This window comes from Stigmatopora argus, chromosome 4 (assembly GCF_051989625.1).
Source record: "Stigmatopora argus isolate UIUO_Sarg chromosome 4, RoL_Sarg_1.0, whole genome shotgun sequence".
NCBI lineage: Eukaryota > Metazoa > Chordata > Actinopteri > Syngnathiformes > Syngnathidae > Stigmatopora > Stigmatopora argus.
The window spans coordinates 22,636,269-22,655,902 of NC_135390.1; the positions used below are offsets into that span (position 1 = coordinate 22,636,269).

Below are 19,634 nucleotides of genomic sequence, written 5' to 3' on the forward strand. Positions count from 1 at the left end.
CACTTCTTGTTCATTTTGGGACATTTTGTGCCACTTCCTGTTTATTTTGGGACATTTTGTGCCACTTCCTGTTTATTTTGGGACATTAGTGTCACTTCCTGTTCGTTTTGGGACAATTTGTGTCACTTCCTGTTCATTTTGGGACATTCGTGTCACTTCCTGTTCGTTTTGGGACATTCGTGTCACTTCCTGTTCATTTTGGGACATTTTGTGTCACTACCTGTTCAATTTGGAACATTTTGTGTCACTTCCTGTTTAATTTGGAACATTTTGTGTCACTTCCTGTTCATTTTGTGACAATATGTGTCACTTCCTGTTCATTTTGGGACAATATGTGTCACTTTCTGTTCATTTTGGGACATTCGTGTCACTTCATGTTCATTTTGGGACATTTTGTGTCACTTCCTGTTTACTTTGGGACATTTTGTGTCACTTCCTGTTTAATTTGGGACATTTTGTGTCACTTCCTGTTCATATTGGGACAATTTGTGTCAATTCCTGTTCATTTTGGGACAATTTGTGTCACTTCCTGTTCATTTTGCGACATACATGTCACTTCCTGTTTATTTTGGGACATTTCGTTTCACTTACTGTTCATTTTGGCTCATTTCCTGTCACTTGCTGTTCAATTTAGGACATTGTGCCTCCCACCCAGACTTACTGAAATCATTTTTCTCCAGCCACGAGCAACAAAAATCATTGCTAAAAGTAAAAAAAAAAAAACGGTTAAAAAAGTTCTTACATGAGAGGAATTTTGACCCATCGACCCAAAGTCATCGAGCGCCAGGGACGAAGGCGTCAGCCGTGACATTTGGGCCCCAAAGTTTGCCACGTTCCCGCCGAGTAAAGAAAGACTTATCGATTCCCGGCGACCGAGCGAGTCGCCGCCCGATCTGTAAAAAAAAAAAATCCCGGTGTGGATTGACGACGGCGGCCAATGGCGGCAGAAAGCCAAAGGCAGAAAAAAAGGAGGACAAACGCCTCCTTTTTTGATCCGGGCCTCCCGCACACACTCCAGTAATGCAAACGGCAGCACTCCAACTCATTACCTCTGTGGATGTGTGTGCGTGTGCGCGCATATATGTGTGTGTGTGTGTGTGTGTGTGTGTGTGTGTGTGTGTGTGTGTGTGTGTGTGTGGCGATGCTGTTGCCGTGGCAACGACAGCGGAGACTCTTCTTCTCCAATGTTTGCCGTGTGAGCAAGCTGGAAAAAACATCAGCCAAACAATCTTCTTCTGGCCTTTTTTCGCTTGCCCAAAGCCACAAACGCTAGCTTACGAACGGACGAATAACGTTGGTTTGCGCCAACCCTCCCGCTTCAAAGGGATTGGGGATCCGTCTACCACATACTGAGGCTAGGCTCACGAGCCATAGGTGGCTCTTGGGATGGGTGCGTAGGGATCTAGACCAGGGGTGGCCAATAAGTTAGAAGCAAAATTCGAAACTGCGAGAGGTAAGGACAAAAACTGTTTACGTCAGAAAAAGTATTTTTAAAAATGCAATCTGCCAAGTTATTTTTTAAATGTCATTTATTATTTGATCTGAATGGGCCCTGATGTGTCAAAATAAGAGAAAATGGAACAAATAGCCATAGTATAAGAAGCAAAGAGATGCATTTATTTGGGTCGGGAGCCGAATGCGGCTCGAGAGCCACGTGGTCGCCAACCCTTGCATACGACGGTTCTTCATGCATACAATTAGCAATAGCATCACAGCGTTGTCAAGTGAATTTATAGACTTTTTTCTACTATAAAAGTGATGAAATGACTTAAAAAGACATCTTCATGTCATTTGACTTTTGAGCTCTCAAGCAATAACATTTAAAAATACCATTCATTTATGGCTAAAAGGTCCCCGAGCCCTGAAGTGATGCTAATGCTAATGCTACCTCGCCAGAACTCACTAGCATACGTTGGTAAAACCGGCGTAAAACTCACAATATCCCCTTAAAACTCACGAAACTGACTTTGTCAGCTATCAACGTTGGATATTTTCCCCGTTTAGCCTCTGAAGGAAATCATAACTCCGAGAAAAATGAGTTTTGGCCCTTAGCGGGATGATGACTCGTCATTTTGACAATTGCCACCCGGCAATACCGTTTCCTGGAATTCGTGAAGTGCTCGCCGTTAGCGGAGCTGCTCTTAAAAACGCTCCAATTTCACCGGCTGGTAATTACCGTGGCGAGTAGCGGCCTCGCGAGGGTGTCGGAGCGCCGTCTCGTTCGGAGACCATCAGCAACTCATTACATTAAAACAAACAAACAAACTCCAGGGAGGCTTCTTCTCTGCCGAATGCTAATGTATGCTAATGCTAACACGCACATACACCGTGGCCTACTTAAAGTGCACGATTGCGTTTACATAAAATCACTTTAATAATTGTGAGATCAGTCCAATAATATCATATCACAACATTATGAGTCCAATAAAGAATATATTATCAAGGGCGGTCCAGTGGGCGAGCGGTTCGCACGTCAGTCTCACAGTTTTGGGGTCGAGGGTTCGAACCCAAGTGGGTCTTCACTGTAGTGTGGAGTTTGCACGTTCTTCCTGGGCTTGCGTGGGTTTTCCCCAGGTGCTCCGGTTTCCTCCCACATCCCTAAAACATGCATGCTAGGCTAATTGGATGCTAACTTGTCCTTGGATATGAGTGTGATTTTGTTTCATTGTACTCTGTGATTGGCTGGCGCCCAGAGTCAGCTGGGCTTGGCTCCAGCACCCCCGATATCGTGAAAAAAATCACCATTTTTATTACAGAAATGCTCCGCCCCCCCACCCCCCAACCCACTGCCCGCTGGGACGTCGTAGAAATCCCATCAGCATACTGGTAGTTCAGTGGTTTCCATGGCAACCGGCAGCGCCAAACCCGGATTGCGGAATCTTTCGCGCCGGCCCCCACAAACATGATGCATGACACACGCGTGGAAAGGAACATACATGTACGCCTCATGATTTTGGCCAACCCACATTCATATTGAAGTCATTGAAATGCCATTGACACTGCCAAACGTCCAATACTTTTGGGGTCTGGGAGGGTTGGTCATTGCAAAAAAAAACAGCAACTTCCTCAAATTGCCCTTCAAATGAACAGGAAGTGACCCGGGGAGTCACCAGTAAATGTTCTGAATCCAACAAAGAGCGGCCTAAAATGAACAGGAAGTGACTTGGAAATGCCCCGAAATGAACAGGAAGTGACCCCGCCTTGCCACGAAAATGCTTCAAAGAAATCACAAATCAACAGAAATGACAATGCCCAAAAACCAAGAGAAAGAGACCTGAAAGCAATAAGAAGTAACCTAGAAATCCCCCAAAACCACCAACAGGAAGTGACCTGGCAATGCCCCCAAAAAACAGGCCGTACATTTCAAACCTACGCCTTCAATAGTGCAACTCGTCCAACTCAATCCAATCAATAACTATTTTATGTCTATAAAACCTTTACTGCAGCTACATCTGCCACATCCATAATAACCTCATACAATTGAAATATGATTTAGGAATATTAAGCTTTTTACTCACCATCGGCATTGAAGCTAATGCTGGTCCTGTGCTATTTGTGTCGTAGGTTTTGATCCCATGGCTTTGAATGTCCAGTCCTGGTTGGGACAGGCTTGCTAGCTTCAGAGTTGTCTTAACGATATCCAGCTTTTCTTGAAAAGTCCGTCTAGAAAATGGCTTTGACCGTAAATAACTGCCAGCAAATCCATTTCTTCTCCCCCTTTGGCCATTGTGGCTTGACAACAACCGCTATACAATCAAAACAACAATATATTTGCTTGTACAGCTTGCTCAGGATACAGCTTGCTAGCTCTGGCTAGTCCACTCTATCACTAGCCAATCGTAGTTGGTGAAAGCAAAGGCCTTGGTGTCGCCAAGTCGAAATCTGATTGGTTAAAGCAACAGTATTATCGATGCCTATTTAATGCTACGGGAAGCTCAGAAGTGATTGTGAAGGCCTCAAGGCAGATTTCTGACCCTGGCAACAGATCATGGCTGAAATGGGATTGGTTAAGTGCTTCAATATGAAAAGACACTGGACATCTGGAAGCAGCGCAACCAGTGGAAAAGCCATGAATGAATTATTACAATTTGGAATTATTAGCCATGATAGAATTATTACAAATTGGAATTATTAGCCATGACAGAATTATTACAATTTTGAATTACTAGCCACGATTGAATTATTACAATTTGAAATTATTAGCATGATAGAATTATTACAATTTGGAATTATTAGCCCAAATAGAATTATTACAATTTGGAATTATTAGCCATGATAGAATTAATACAAATTGGAATTATTTCACAAGTATTCATGGACAAAATATCATGAATTTTTATTCCGATATTTTTTATTTTCAAAATTAATCACTAAGTGAGCCAAAAAATGAGCTGTCAGACATCCGTCCAATTCATTGAAACCAGGAGGAACGGCTGCAAATGCACATCCTTCATTGTCATGGGCAACACTCGCCATCCAATCCCTTTTCTTTGGACGCTCGCTAATTACTTAACGATCTTAAGTGGCAACAGCTTTGTGTATTTTGGCTTGCGTGAGATTTTTCCCTCATTAAGAAGCAGCTGGGGAATAACCTTTGAACTCTCCACCAGTCCAAACCAGCGGACGCGGTTGGCGCCATCGCCGATACTCAGAAATGCGCCGAAGCGTATGTTGGGGAAGTTCAAAGTAGAACAATAAATATGTCATTAACGGTAACCATGGCAACCGTTTCCTCACCTGACAACCGGAGCCGCCGCTAACGCAGCCAATCACACGTACGGTTGTCATGTTGCTAAAATATTCAACTCTGTATTGGTATTAAAATAATGCTTTAAAACATTTTTTTCCAGAGGAAGTGAGCTGGAAACCCTTCCAAACCAAACAGGAAATGACCAATCAGCAGGAAGTGACCCAGTTATGCCTTAAAATCAATAGCAAATTACCCAAAGTATGCTAGAAGTGACCCATATGTGTGCTAAAACTAAAAGAAATCAATAGGAAGTGACATAGAAATGCTTCAAAATCAACAGGAAGTGACCAACTAGCAGGAAGTGACCCAGTTGTGCTCTAAAATCAATAGCAAATTACCCAAAATATGCTAGAAGTGACCCATATGTGAGCTAAAACTAAAAGAAATCAATAGGAAGTGGCATAAAAATGCTTCAAAATCAACAGGAAGTGACCAATAAACAGGAAGTGATCTAGCCGTGCTCTAAAATCAATAGCAAATTACCCAAAATATGCTAGAAGTGACCCATATGTGAGCTAAAACTAAAAGAAATCAATAGGAAGTGGCATAAAAATGCTTCAAAATCAACCGGAAGTGACCAATAAACAGGAAGTGACCCAGATATGCCCTAATATCAACATGAAATCTACAGGAAGTGAGCCTGGAATGTCTTGAAATGTACCGGAAGTGACCTTAAGTGACCCGTAAGCACCCTAAAATAAACAAGGAAGAGACCAAAATGGATTCAGTGGCTGCCATTGACAACAATAGACGTCCAATTCAATTCAAGGAGAGGGCTAATGTTTTCTGTTGTCATGGATACACCTCCTGATGGACAGATGAGCTCTTGGTGCATTTTCTCATGAGAATATTTTCCACTTGTACAAGTTGGATTGGACGTTTATCCTCGACAATGGCACACAACGAGTTACATGATGAATGGCGTTTAAAATTGAGGAAGGTTGTCCATGTGTTTCTTTAGGGTGAGTGTTATAAGTGACTCATATTTTAATGTTACTGCTGGTGTAAAAAAAGAAAAAAATACAGTTAATTTTTAAGGCTATAGACGTCAATGGCAGTCAGTGTTTGCGCACATTTCAGTGCCTATTTTCACAGTTGTGTGCGCATTTGTGCCGAGGAGGGGAAATATTGCTCATATTTTATCACTTGTGCGCTATTAATAACGTATATTCTGCGTCATATGATGCCACATGATAAGTGAGACTTCCGGTCAGCGAGGAGTTGACTTGGCTTTTTTATCCACAACAAAGCCAAAGTTATCTGACGTTACAAATCGGCGTATATTCGATTCTAAAACTTGTTTTATAGCGTCCTCCAGTGGTCTACAACTGCAAGTGCACTTGTATTTCCTTGACTGTGACGGGGACTCGCACTTCCGGTTAGCTCCGAAGTTTCGGGATTTAAATAATGTGAAATAAAGGGTCAAATAAGAGTCACGTGTTGGTGCAATAATGTTTAATTGCAATCATGCAGCACAAGACAACGTTGAAATAAACATTTAAGCACGTGCGGATGTTGTGCTCCTCGCGTCTCCTAGCGTCAGGCTAGCACCTAGCATGCTAACCGCGTCATCATGTGTGTCACGTTAAGGCACTTTCGGGGAGACCTAGCCGTGAAAAAGCCACTCTTTTGGGGCTTTTAAGAGCTCCAGTGCACAAATAGAAAATAATTCGCGTGAAGAAAACTCAAGTTGCAGCAGGATTTAAACATTCAGTCACTGGAAGACATGATATAAATAAGGATAATGTGTTACAATAACATATACAAATGCTTTCTACCCATTTACATGGCAAATAATAAGATCGTTCATCTTGTTTTTGTCACTTTGGTCAGTTTAAAAGTGGATTGACAGCTAGGCGAGGCTTCTACTTCCCAACGTTGGAACATTCAAACAAAAAAAGTAGGTAAAAACAAGTTTCACATTTTCTTTTCTTCATAAAGTGTAAAAATGTATTGCAGTGCTTGCTAACAGCTAGCATGTGTAATGAGGTTAAACGTCTACATGCTAAGTTGCTAATATTGCTACGTGAACATCAGTTTCGTCAGGACATTCTTAGAGTTCGTTACATTTTAATGCTCGTTCATTTTGCTCATTAAGCAAACTATCAGGATACTTTGTTTGGGTGTATTCCTTAGCGAAAGTGGCTAGTCAGAACCAAAATGGCGGATTTGTAGTTCAATTTCTAGCAGAGCTGATTTTCTTTTTCTTTTTTTTACTCTTACTTTTGGCTAAAAGTAGCTTATTCAAACCAATAACAACTTCAGGCATGGGTCATACAGACTTTTAAGAAAGACGTGTTTACCCAATTTTATATTAATTGGTGATTTTTTTTGTTTTTTTAAACCTACTCACTACTGTAGGAATTTATCAGCCTAACTAGTCTCGACCAATTTGTTGCTAACGTTCCAAAAAGTGCGATGGAAGGAGTTTAAACCCCTTAAATACAAACATTTCAGCAAGATACATCATAAAAACAATGAAAATGAACAGCAACTCTAAAAGCTTCTTCACACTTTTCGATGATCCCGACAAACAAGCGTGTGATTGGTCACGGTACGTGCAGGTCACCTGACGCTAGGTGTTATGCTAACATGACCGCAATTTGACGCAAACGTCAAAGATGTTTTTTTTAAACAGTGTGACGACTCCGTGTGCTTCCACGTTTTCATTTTCTAAGTGTAAGTGTAAAAATCGTAATAACAATAATCGTTATCGCTTTTGTAAACTTTATATTCTCGATGGAACATTTTTTTTAAGACTAGCACCGTGCAGATCGTGTAAACGGCGAGAAATTTCCAAACAAACAAAAAACAGGCAGGATTTTATGGCACACGACGGGCAACAGAGGGCGCCGCTCTCTCGTCGTCCAAAACAAGAAAGCGACAAAAAGTAGCGGGAATGATGGGAAATGTCGTCGGCGAGTCGACTGGGCGTCGTTCGCGCCCGTTGTCGTTGGGTCGCGACGACGCGGACGTGACTTTTCCGGAGCCCCGGCGTCATTTTTCAGCGCCAGACTCTCAACCAATCACGTTGAAGGATGGGCCGGTCGCTGGGCGGAAAACTGAGCCGGCTCCGGAGGCGGCCAATCGTATTTGGAGATGTTACACGACCGCGCCTGGGTGCGGGAAATGATCGTCATGTGACCCGTCATATTTTTGTCATTACGACCAAAAAAATATATATATATCTTATTAACGAGTACAAAAAAAGAAAGAAAATCTCAGTTGCTAATAATAATAATAATATTTCTTACCAGAGTGGTGTGGTCCACAGGAGACACTGTAAGATGTCCACAAGCTGACTGCCATCAAGAAGCTGGTGATGAAACCAAACACCTGACAAAGAAAAAGAGCAAACATCAACACAAGAACAAAAAAAATGATATCAAACATGGAGATCAGGGGTGTCAAAGGTGCGGGCCGTGGGCCAAAAGTGGCCCACAAGCGGTCCATGAGCAGCCAATGAGTTCATAGGGAACCTTAAAAGACCCCAAAAGTCACAGGAAGTCATCTGGAAATTCCCAAATGTCAGAGGAAGTCACTGGGAAATGCCCAAAAGTCACAGGAAGTCACTTGGAAATGCCCAAAAGTCACAGGAAGTCACCTGGAAATGTCCAAAAGTCACAGGAAGTCCCATGAAAATACCCAAAAGTCACAGGAAGTCACTTGAAAATGCCCGAAACTCACAGAAAGGATCCAAAATTGACCGGAAGTGACCTTTTAAGTACCGTAAAATGAGAAGGAAGTGACCCAGAACGAACTCATCGCCTGTTATTGACAACCGTAGATATCCAATTGACCCAAATTGGCGGTGGTTGCCAGTCCACAAGAGATCTAGTTGGCCTGCCGACCCAAGCGAGTTTGACACCCCCGTTTGCAGATGAATACGGCGGACTCACGGACGCCACCACCAGGGCGGACACGCCTCCGCTCTTCGCCGCCGCCACAACGGAGGCGATGCAAATCAGCACCGTGCCCACCGAGTAGTGGAAGAACTCCTACGAGACGGAAGAAAAGGAGAGAAGGAGGAGAAAAATCAATCAAAATAAAGAGGAGAAGGAAAGGACGGCGGTGGGCGTGGCTTACGGTGAGCGGCCAATTGATGCACGGCATCTTGGCCTGCAGGCGGCACAGGTGCATGAGGAAGAAGATGAGGAGCACCACCAGGAACCACGAGGCCACCACCTCGAAGAACTGGAAGGCGGCCCAACTGGGCCAGCCCTGCGTGCAGCGCACGCACAGGAACGTCACCAGCAGCGCCACCTGCAGGTCATGTCGCCACATTACGCTTGGAAAAGACCAGATGTTCGTCAAACACTCAATTGTTTTTGGCTCATTTCATATCTCGTGGTCACTTCATGCTAGAAATTTTCCATTCAAGTTGATTTTTTATCTCCGCCCCCCAAAAATATAAATTCATGTACCCACAAAAAAAGATCTAGCAATGATCATATTTTTTTTAGAAACCCCCCAAAATGAACCGGAAGTGACCCAAGCTCCAAAATCAATAGGAGTTTTTTTAATTTATTTTTTTACCCAAAATCAACAGAAAGTTCCCCAAAGAAATATAAAGTGGTTTAAAATCAATTGCGATTGACCCCAAAATGCCCCCAAATCAACAGGAAGTTATCCAAAATCACCAAGAAGTGACCCGAAAATGACCCCAAAATACAAAGTGACCCATAATCAACAAGAATGACCCAAAATCAAAAGGAAGTGATCCCAAATCAACATGAAGTAACCTGGAGATGACCCAAATAAATATGAAGTAGCCCAAAAGTTCCTCTAATTCAACAGAAAGTGACCAAGAGATGACCAAAATAAACAGGAAGTGACGTTTAATTTCACAGAAATCCAAAGGAAGTGATCCAAAATCAATAGAATTGATCCAAATAGCTAGGAAGTAACAGAATCAACAGGAAGTGACCTATAAATGCCCCAAAACCAACAGGAAGTTATCCAAAATCAATAGATAGTGACCCAGATTTTTCTCAATACCTGCAAAAAGTGACCCCAAATCTACGAGCATTTCTAGACCACCAAACTGCATTATTTACATTATTTTGCGCCCAAATTCAAGCAAACTACTACTTTTTCTTCTTTAAAAAAAAAATAGCATAACTATAACACAACTAATAAGGGCTCATTCCATCACCCCAAAGTTCCTCAACTCATTGGCCACCCTTCCAACCCTCCCAGTCCAAACAAATTGGACGTCAGCCACCGTCGACGGCGACTAATGAGTTAACTCATGTCAAACATTAAGCTAGAGCGTTTTTTTTTGAACCCCACCCAAATAATGCTGCTCCTCATCCACTTCGATTGACTTCCCACTAGCTAGCATCATAGCATCATTACACCTTTAACTCTGCTGCTAGCTAAAGGTGTGTTTAAGCTAGCCAGTGTTGTTATTGTTTATTTTTCATTTGTCTGACCATTTGCGCCATGATGAGCAGTCCCGGGATGGTTCGGGTGTATCCCAGACTGAAGACGCCGTCCGACGTCGAACTCCTGCCGGTGCTGGTCGGGCTGACCGCGTGAGACATCTTTGCCAGCCTTCCGAAAACCGAAAAACAACACTTGGACGACGTGGGGCGGAAAAAAAAGACCCAAAAATATGCAAACAAGTCCAGTTGGTCTCGTGGAAATGCTTCAGGATGGACCAAAACACGCCCAACGGGCTCGCACACTTCCGGTGGCGCATTTCACAACAAAATGACTCGCGTGCGCGCTCGGTTCCGGTGCTGTCTTACACAATAAAAGAAGGGTTAAAGGCCTTGAAGCTTGTTTTGTTCATTCTTTTTAATGAAGCTGTTTGTTTTCATGACAAAACTAAACTACGTAGTTTTATTTTTCTTATAAAGAAAACAATCTCCAAAAGAAAACAAAAATGCTCAAACAAAAGCTACAAGTGTACAAAAAAGACAACAATCTAACATTAAAAACAAGAAAGAAAGAAAAGGAAACAGCAAAAACTATCAAACTAAAACTTTCGGGGTGATTTCTTGGCCAGCGGGGAATAAACAGGAAGTCGGCGATGATTCCCAAAATTTCAGAATATGACGAAGATGACTAATGCAGATTTACCGTCGAGTACAAAACACCTGAAATGACAAAAAATGAACATCTGACTGAAATAAGACAAAAATGAGAAAAAGATTCAGGAAGATCTAAAAAAAGCTTCAATTGAAAATGTCTTAGGTCACTTCCTGTTAATTTCTTATCACTTCCTGTTCATATTTTTGTTTTTTGGGGGTAAAAAAATAAAAACCACCAACGGCGAAAGCAGCCAGTCCTCCAAATTAAAATGATGTTTTCAATTGTAGGTGATGAGTTCATTTGGGTCACATCATGAATTTAATTTGAAATTCCTTTTACGGGTCACTTCCTTTAGATTGCGGGACATTCTCGTGAACTCTCACCTTGTTTTTGTCTTTTGTTGGGCACACCTTCACCTGCAATCACAAGTAAGTAAAGTTTACACATTAATAGAAAACAATATCTATAGTCACTGCCATCTTTCCTTGTCCAAATGGTCTGGGCATCTATTCTCATCAATGGACATTTTGAACATACATTTTTATCCTTCTTCCACAAACTACCACAACAATATATAAACATATATACTACATGCATGTACTAGCATATATAGATGTACAAATGAAATATATAAATACATAAAGATATGTTAATTCTATAAATACACCAGGCTTGTTAACGATTTAAAACACAGGTGTCAAAAGTGGCGGCCCGGGGGCCAAATCTGGCCCGCCAAATCATTTTGTGCGGCCCGGGAAAGTAAATCAAGAGTGCTGACTTTCTGTTTTAGGATCAAATTCAAATGAACAGTATAGATGTATATTAAATTTCCGGATTTTCCCCCTTTTAAATCAATAATTGTCATTTTAATCCATTTTTTCTGTGTTTTTAGTTCAAAAATCATTTTGTAAAATCTAAAAATATTTAAAAAAAAATCTAAAATAAACATAGTTTTAGATCTATAAAAACGGAATATTCATGGCTTTTAATCCAGTTCTTTTAATCCATTTATAATAAAAAAAAATCTAAATATTCTATCTAAAATGGTCCACGTGAAACCGAGTTGACATTAATGCGGCCCGCCAACCAACCCGAGTCTGACACCCTTGATTTAAAACATTCGCAACAATATGGACGACACTCACAGACTTGAGGAAGCGCAACAGTGGAATAAGCAGGCTGAAACTCAGCGGCGCCGCCTGGTGGCTCCTGGGAGAACTGAACTGGGCGCTCTGCTCCTTTTCTCACACAAATACATCACATTTTAGGACCGCCTCTTTTTTTGATGACACGGCGGCCTCACCTCTGAGCCTCAAACGATACGCCACGACGACCACCGCGACCAACAGCAGCGTCACCGCCACCGCGATGCCGGCGGCGAGGGCCGCCGTCTCCCACCCCTTTTGTCTATGCTGTCCGTGCTTCCTGTGGGTCCGCCCCAGAGCGCTCACGGCCAGGCAGGTCAGCTCCCCCTGACCCTCGTAGGGCACCGAGCTGTAGAGTTGGTTGGGCCCCGCCGGGGCCGTCGACGCGTCTAACGGACGGCCGGATTCCGACAGCCAGGTGATGTCCGGCAGCGGGTCGCCCTCGGCGATGCACTGCAACATGGTTTGGTTGCCGACGACGAACGACGAAAGGTTCACGATGGACGGCTTCGCTGACGGCGGAAGAGAGAACATTCCTTCCTTCCTTCATATTCCCCACCGCTTCTCCTCACAAGGGTCGCGGGGGGAAGGGGTGGAGCCTGGAGCCTATCCGAATCGACGGCCAGCCAATGGTAGGGCACGAGGGGACAAACAACCAATGACTTATTGCTAAGGACGGTATAGCCTACAATTAGCCTAGCATGCATACAAAGTGGCGTACCCGAAGAAAACCCACGCGAGCCCGCAGAGAACCCTAACTCAACACAGTGAGGACCCACCTGGGATCGAACCCACGACCCCTGAACCATAAGGCCGCCGAAAAAACCAACAAACATCCCCTAAAGTCAATCCTAACCATTCCGCCCCACTTTTTTAATAACCAAAATGCGTGACCGGATGATTCGCCGAAAGACGTTTCGCCGACGGACGTTTGACAGAGGGACAGGTCGCCGAATGGACGTTTCACCGAACGACATTTTACCAAGCAATTCACTTCCCTGGGCTCGGTTCTAGTGTCCAAAAAGCTCCAGTATTTGTATTTAATCATTAAATGCTGTTTTAGGATGGATTTGACCCGATTGCTGTCATTTTACGGCTCGGTTCTGCTACATCTGCCTGCCCAACAGTGCTTATTCCCGGGCTGCCATTGACGGTAGACTCATAAATTGAGAGTAATGAGCGGCAAAGGGAAATGAATCATTGATTTTTACTATCATTTGGACAACGCCGGCGGTGGGCCGGATTAAAAATCCTAACGGGCCGTATATGGCCCGCGGGCCGAGGTTGAAAAACTTGGACACACACCATCCGGGGGCGGGGCGAGCGCGCGAATCCCGTTTCGGCAAAACCTCCGTTCGGCCGAATGAACGTTCGGCCGAACGTCCATTCGGCGACCTGTCCGTCTGTCAAACGTCCGTCGGCGAAACGCCAGTCGGCGACCTGTCCGTCGGCGAAACGTCTTTCGGCGAATCATCCGAGTACCCCAAAATGACCCCAAAACATAAACAGACAAACTTAAGCAATCTACAAAGGGGTTAAAAACACCAAACGATTCACAGTCCTGGGGTCGTGGGTTCGATGCCAGGTCCGGACCTTCCTGTGTGGAGTTTACACGTTCTCCCCGGGCTTGCGTGGCCTTTCTCCAGGTACTACTTCGGAAAAAAACTTGCATGCTAGGCTAGGCTAGGCTAATTGGTTGAAAAGTCTAAATTGTTTGACCCTAGCTACAATCGGTTGTCCTTTGTGCCATGGGATTGACTGGCCGCCCATTCAGGGTGTCCCCCATACTTGGCTGGCTCCAGCACCCCCCCGCGACCCTTGAGAATACGACTGCGTCTTTACCTTGTACTCTGAGAATCAACTTTTCCTGCGCTTTTTCTCGCCCCACGGTGACCTTGCAAAAGTACTCGCCCTGATCCAGCGCCTTTCCAATGAGCAGCGAGGACGCCCCCCGCCGGAGGTCGCCCACCAACGAGTAGCCCTCCACGCCCAGGCAGGAGGGTGCCGGAGCGGTGGCGTTGACTTCGCACTGGAAGAAAGCTTCCCCCTTGGCGTGCCTGGACCAGCTCACCCGAATGTTGCCGGGGAAATCCGCCCGCCGGGGAGGGGTGAAGGAGCACCCCAGGAGGGCTTCCTGTCCTCGTATGACCTTGACCTCCGTGGAGACGTTTAAAGTCAACTCGGAAAGGCAGACGCTTCCTGCGGGGGCCGCCGGGGAGAAAATGAGCCAATCTGCGCCGTTCATTTTTGTATTTGCCGATGAATAACTGATTGGTCGATATTGGTGACGGTAGATGTCCAATCTATTTGAAGTGGGAGGGTTGGGAGCGAACGAATCAACGTTCATTCGCCCCCCACCCTCCCGTGTACAATCAATTGGCCGTCAACTAATGATGAACTCCTCTCTATTCATGGCAGAAGCACAAAAAAGCTTTCTCTGCCCCTACTAACATGGGCTCCTGGCGGCCATGTTGGCAGGGGCAAGAGTTCCCATCAAAAGCATTGCGTTGACATTCAAATCTAATCGTAGCTAGCTTATATTTCTTAATGGAAAGTTTTCTTTGTCAAAGCATCTGCTATTGACTCTTTTGCTGCCGTGGATAGCGCCAGGTGTCCAATCCGCTTGAAGTGGGAGGGTTGACAGAGAATGAATGTTGCTTCATTTGGTGCCACGTTTCCAGCTCAAATGGATTTGGGATTAAAATCAATTCAGTTCATGGCAGAAATGTGAAAATATGCCATTTTTTGTCTCATTGACCAAAATTTCAAATATTTCTAAACAGTGTAGTCCAATTTAACGCAATTCTTCAGTAAATTATTTTGGTTTCAACCTGCCATTTTGTTTCCCATCAACCAAAATGTCTGAAAATTTGAAACATCTTCTCAATCAATTACATTTAAACTCAATTCTTCATTACATTTTGCTTCTCAAAATTAAAGCATTGATGTTCAAATTGCTGCCTATAAAAAAATACAATAAATATTCAATGAGTCCAACTCTTGCCCCGCAAAAATAGTCAGAAAATGGCAACACGTCATAAATAACCCCACAAAATATTTCAAAATGATCCACCACAGATCAAATTATGACAAGACGTGGTTGTAAATGTCAACCACGTTTCAAGATTAGCGTCCTCTTTTCACACCACCCAAAAAAAACCACAAGATCCTCTTAATGTTCTCCTGCCTGGAAAACCAGGATGCTACGTACGCTACGCTAGCACAACTCACCTGTGACGATAGCGCTCAGTAGCATTCCAAAAAAGTCCAGCATGTTGACCCGAGGCGTGCGGCCAACCGCCAAAACGTCCGTCGACGCTTGACTGACAGCAAGCCAGGAAGGAAACAGGCCACAGGATGATGACTCAATACTCCAAAAAGAAAAAAAGGAAGAATAATAATAACTGCAAGACGCACCCTCACATGCTAATGTAGCTTGTGCTAATGTTATTGCAGCATTTAAGCTACTTTTTGGGTGGCTTTGATGGATTTTTGGGTGGCTTTGAGGGATTTTCAAGTTATTTTTGCGCAAGAGCATGTTTTTTTGGGGTCCGTTCTATTTTTGGCCAAATCCGGTTCCAGCAAGTCAAGTTTCTGCTCTGTTTTTGAAAGAAATGCTTCCTCAAAATAAAGCAGAAGGTGGTCACCACTGAGCACGTTTATTTAAATGTCATTATTAGTTTAGCCATCTGTCTTGTGGTAGTTAATAAGCAACAGGAATTGATGTTGAAAACACCTATTGACAGCAATAAATGTCCAAAATAACTAAAAAATACTACAAAAAAGACAAAACAAAGACAAGAAACATAGTATTTTAGTTCTGCGTCAATGTAGTTAATCACTTCCATATAAAAATGCCAAAAACAGAAGCGTAAATGATTATTAGCATTAGCACGATCTTAGCACCCTAAGTAAGCAAGTGGCAAGGCTAATTCTCCAAAACTATAAAAATAACTACTAAAGTACTGAGCAAAAACAACACAAAGACAAAAAAATCATACAAAAGACGAGCAAAACAAAGAAAAATATAGTAAAGATGTACAGTAAAAATGCTAATTAATCTGCTAGTGTTACACCCTGCATTCGATCTTGAGACACAGGGGGAAATAATCAGAACAGCGAAATGTTGTTGTTACTTCAATCCAAACTTTTACTGTAATCAATTAACACAAAAACCCATAACATACAATTACACCCATATATATACATTATCAACACGTTAGAACCCAAAACACAATGCACACACACACTCGTTCAACACACGGTCATAACTTGTCATATCTTTTCCCATTACAACTTCCAGTAGTCCTACTATTATTCAACAGGGCAAACAATGCAATATCAACAATATAACATCCTTTCTATGACCGTTATAGACACTGTCAACGATAATGGTGGCCGAAGGTAGCGTGCTAAATGCTATTCCATGTGCGTGCCCCGAGACTCTCACATTCACGCCCGTAATTCAAAAGTAAATAAACATTAATAACCATTATCTCTTTTCTCACACGCTAAACAGTGTATATTACAAACCCCAAACTCAAACAGCCTTTACAACAAACAGCATACCTTGACACACAGGGGGAAATAATCAGAACAGCGAGATGTTGTTGTTAGTTCAATCCAACTTTTACTGTAATGATTCAGCACACCTCCCGTGCATCAAGCTATTTGCTAAGACATCAATAATCGAATACCTATCTTCTTTAACATGCCCCACACTTGCCATGTGGATCCAAGGATCAACAATCGAACACCGATACACACATTCAATCCAAACTCGTCATAGCTTCTTTACATGCAATCGTTAATAAATCAAACACTCTAGCATGTCACACTAATAAATCAAACACTCTAGTATGTCACACTAATAGATCAAACACTCTAGTATGTCACACTCTCCCCCACAAAAACAAATGTCGTCCCGACATCAGTATATTCCAAATATCTTCCCCTTGTTGGTTGTAATGCTGAACAGTCTAGCGAACTTGTCATTTCACATCCTCTTCTGTAAGCTGATACTCATGAAAACTCCAGGCGGCAAGGGCCACAGTTCAAATATAATCCACAACTCGTACGGTCCACGTTCACTGGATGGAAACTGTAATCACAGTCGTAACAGTCCATGTTCGCATAATACATGCCACCCTTGTAGGCTCAAGCCTGTTGGAGTCCATACGTAAAGGGTGGTTGAATGTAATATGGCTGCAAGTGTACTAACCAAGGAACCACTCCTGGTGCAGGGTAAGCAGGTAGCAGCTGATGTGGTGACTGGGTACTATAACAGGAGGGGACACCAAGCTGATCATAGGTTGTTCGTCGTGGTGGATGTCTCTCCCTTCTTGGCCGTTCATAAGTCAACGCCTCAGGTTCATTCACAGTGGTTGGCGGAGAGGTCTCTGATAAATGATCATCACGAGGATCTTCAACAGCCAGATTTGTTCCCTCACCAGGCAGGTCCTCCAGCTGATAGTAATCTTCTTGTTGTACTGGTCCGGAAGCAGGGCCCTTCACTTCGAGTCTCTGATTCGCTGGCAGTGGCCTGTGCTTAGACTCCATCCCTTGGGCATCTCTCTCATTTAGCACCTGGAGGGGCTCATAGTGAAAGTCATCTTCGTAACCACTGTCTTGGTCTGTCTCTTGAAGATGAGATACCGGCTGCTGTTTATTTCTCTCCATACTCTTGTCAATTTTTCCTCCTTCTGGTGTCAGGTTTTTTATCAGGATGCGCTCTCCTGGTTGTAGCACGGAGCTCCTCACTTTGGTGTCATAGTGCTTTTTACCTCGTTCTGCAGCTTTTCGTACACTCACGGTGGCAATGGTGTACGCCTCCTCCATCCCTTGTCTCCCTTTCTCCACTTTGGCCTTGTATAACTCCAGCTTGTCAGCTTTGATTGCGCGTTCGTCTTCCGCAAGATCCACGCGTCCGTCTGCTGCCTGCTGGTGAGAAGAAGAAGAAAAACAAGCTAACATCCTATTGCGCCGCCATTTTTGTTGTCACTTCCTGTTCATTTTGGACTATTTTGGGTCACTTTCTGTTCATTTTGGACTATTTTGGCTCACTTTATGTTCATTTTGATCTATTTTGGGTCACTTTATGTTCATTTTGGACTATTTTAGTTCACTTTCTGTTCATTTTGGACTATTTTGGGTCACTTTCTTTTCATTTTGGACTATTTTGGGTCACTTTCTGTTCATTTTACATTACTTCTGCTAATATTAGGGGAACTTGCTGCTTATTTTGGGGCACTTACATGGCCATTTTGTCAGGTCTTTTGTTTGTTTTTGTTTTCCATCTTTTGTTTATCACATAACAAAAGTGCTGATGCACAACTTAAGATTTTAATGGAAAATATAACTCCAAAATAACCACACAAATATTGAAAACTGGGAAAAATGAACTAAAATACAATCTTAACCGGGTAGGCCAACAACGAGGGAGACGCACACCGACAAAAGGCAATCATGGCGAAAAACACTCCCATGCCGGCCAGCGCATATAAACACGGGGTTTAAATACACAGACGGGGGTTGATTGACGAGATAATTGCAAACAGCTTGGTGGAAAAAAAACCTGCCATCCACCAAAGCCCCAAAAAACTTGACAGACGCCATCTTTCTTCCCCCGCGGTCAGATCATGTGGGCGGTGCTGACCACGCGCTCCACGCCGCTGATCCTGGCCGGCATGTCGGTGGAGCGCTACCTGTCCATCTGCTTCCCGCTCCACTACGCGCAAATGTGCACGGTGCGGCGCACGCTGCTGCTGATCGGCGCCATCTTGACGCTGACCGCCACGCCGCCCGTCACCGACCTGCTGCTCAGCGTCCAGCGGGAGCCATCGGGCTTCTTCCGCGCCGCCATCTTCTGCGACCACGCGCTGCTCTTTCGCCACCACGCCATCTACGTCAAGAACTTTGTCTTCGACAGCGTCTACTTGTCCTTCGTGGTCCTCACCCTGCTCTTCACCTACTGCAAGATCATGATGACGGCCCGCGCCGCCGCCTCCGCCGGGCTGGCCTCCGTCACGCGGGCCCGCAACACCGTCATGCTGCACGGCCTGCAGGTGGCGCCGCTCGGCCTTCGGGTTCTTTCGCGTTCGGCGACGGTGTCCGCTCGCTGTCGACCGTGACGCTTCGAATAGAGCGATAAGAAGTTCTGTTCAATTGGCAGAAGCATAAACGGAGCTTTCTCGGCCCTATCGACCGAAATGGCCTCGGGGTGGCCATGTTGGTACAGGAGATTCCCATTAGACATGGCATTGAAATCATAACAAGCTTATTTCTCGAAAAGAACATTCGACTCAATGGCGCTAGACGTCCCAAGCGTTTGAAGCAGGAGGGGTGGCAGCGTATACACGAGGGTTCATTTGCTGCCAACTTTCCCGCTTCAAATCAATTGGACGTCTCGCAAAAATGGCCTCAGGGCAGCCATGTTGGTAAGGGCCAGCTTCCCATCGACACCAATGCATTGATAAGCGAATGTAGCCACATTTAACTTATTTTCTCAGCTATTTTTGTGGTTGTTGATCGCGCCGCATTTGTTCCGCCACGTCTTTCAGTTGCTGCTGTGCATGCTGGCCTTCGTAGTCCCGTCCCTGCAGGCGGCGCTGATCTCGCTCTTCCCGCGGCTGAGCCTGGAGATCCGCTACATCTTCTTCCTGCTGGTCTACATCATCCCGCGCTTCCTCAGCCCCGTCATC

General features: G+C 44.1%; 3 protein-coding genes and 1 long non-coding RNA gene across 7 annotated transcripts in view; 2 read left to right on the forward strand and 2 right to left on the reverse strand.

Annotated features, from left to right (window-relative positions):
* Positions 1–6,190: 6,190 nt before the first annotated feature.
* cmtm7 (CKLF-like MARVEL transmembrane domain containing 7) lies at positions 6,191–10,446 on the reverse strand. 2 transcript variants are annotated; one of them, XM_077598474.1, is made up of 5 exons: positions 10,186–10,446; positions 8,837–9,013; positions 8,650–8,748; positions 8,005–8,086; positions 6,191–7,866 (listed from the first exon to the last, which is right to left on the reverse strand). In XM_077598474.1, exons 1-5 carry the CDS (start codon positions 10,294–10,296, stop codon positions 7,853–7,855), a joined length of 483 nt encoding a protein of 160 aa, XP_077454600.1. In that variant the 5' UTR covers positions 10,297–10,446; the 3' UTR covers positions 6,191–7,852. The 2 variants fall into 2 exon arrangements, 1 of the variants encoding a protein (XP_077454600.1); XR_013299988.1 differs by having other exon boundaries at positions 8,005–8,748.
* LOC144072996 (uncharacterized) lies at positions 6,230–10,532 on the forward strand. The gene is made up of 2 exons (XR_013299989.1): positions 6,230–6,650; positions 8,025–10,532. It is a non-coding gene; the product is annotated as an uncharacterized LOC144072996 (long non-coding RNA).
* Positions 10,533–10,546: 14 nt separating this feature from the next.
* Positions 10,547–15,291, reverse strand: LOC144072993 (sialic acid-binding Ig-like lectin 15). 3 transcript variants are annotated; one of them, XM_077598472.1, is made up of 6 exons: positions 15,166–15,291; positions 13,777–14,133; positions 12,093–12,446; positions 11,935–12,032; positions 11,173–11,205; positions 10,547–10,877 (listed from the first exon to the last, which is right to left on the reverse strand). In XM_077598472.1, exons 1-6 carry the CDS (start codon positions 15,206–15,208, stop codon positions 10,803–10,805), a joined length of 960 nt encoding a protein of 319 aa, XP_077454598.1. In that variant the 5' UTR covers positions 15,209–15,291; the 3' UTR covers positions 10,547–10,802. The 3 variants fall into 3 exon arrangements, with proteins under 3 accessions (XP_077454598.1, XP_077454596.1, XP_077454597.1); XM_077598470.1 differs by lacking the exon at positions 15,166–15,291 and having other exon boundaries at positions 10,547–10,854; positions 11,935–12,027; positions 13,777–14,302; XM_077598471.1 differs by lacking the exon at positions 15,166–15,291 and having other exon boundaries at positions 10,547–10,854; positions 13,777–14,302.
* Positions 15,292–17,843: 2,552 nt separating this feature from the next.
* Positions 17,844–19,634, forward strand: part of LOC144072994 (odorant receptor 131-2-like) — a 2,024-nt gene continuing 233 nt past the window's right edge. Inside the window, exons 1-3 of the mRNA XM_077598473.1 lie at positions 17,844–17,877; positions 18,570–18,998; positions 19,494–19,634. The exon at positions 19,494–19,634 is cut by the window's right edge and continues 233 nt beyond it. Coding sequence (XP_077454599.1) covers positions 18,573–18,998; positions 19,494–19,634 — 567 coding nt within the window. The 5' untranslated portion in view covers positions 17,844–17,877; positions 18,570–18,572. The remainder of the gene's footprint in view (positions 17,878–18,569; positions 18,999–19,493) is intronic.

Bases quoted from the DNA above. Each gene is read 5' to 3' on its own strand.
- LOC144072993 (XM_077598470.1), bottom strand. From the start codon at position 14,281: ATGAACGTTGATTCGTTCGCTCCCAACCCTCCCACTTCAAATAGATTG. The intron at 12,028-12,092 runs GTGAGGCCGCCG...GTGTGAGAAAAG, and splicing joins GTATCGTTTGAGGCTCAGAG to GAGCAGAGCGCCCAGTTCAG. The intron at 11,206-11,934 runs GTGAGTGTCGTC...TTGTGATTGCAG, and splicing joins TGTTGCGCTTCCTCAAGTCT to GTGAAGGTGTGCCCAACAAA.
- cmtm7 (XM_077598474.1), bottom strand. From the start codon at position 10,296: ATGTCTCACGCGGTCAGCCCGACCAGCACCGGCAGGAGTTCGACGTCG. The intron at 9,014-10,185 runs GTCAGACAAATG...CATGACCTGCAG, and splicing joins TGCTCATCATGGCGCAAATG to GTGGCGCTGCTGGTGACGTT. The intron at 8,087-8,649 runs GTGAGTCCGCCG...TTTCTTTGTCAG, and splicing joins CCGCCCTGGTGGTGGCGTCC to GTGTTTGGTTTCATCACCAG.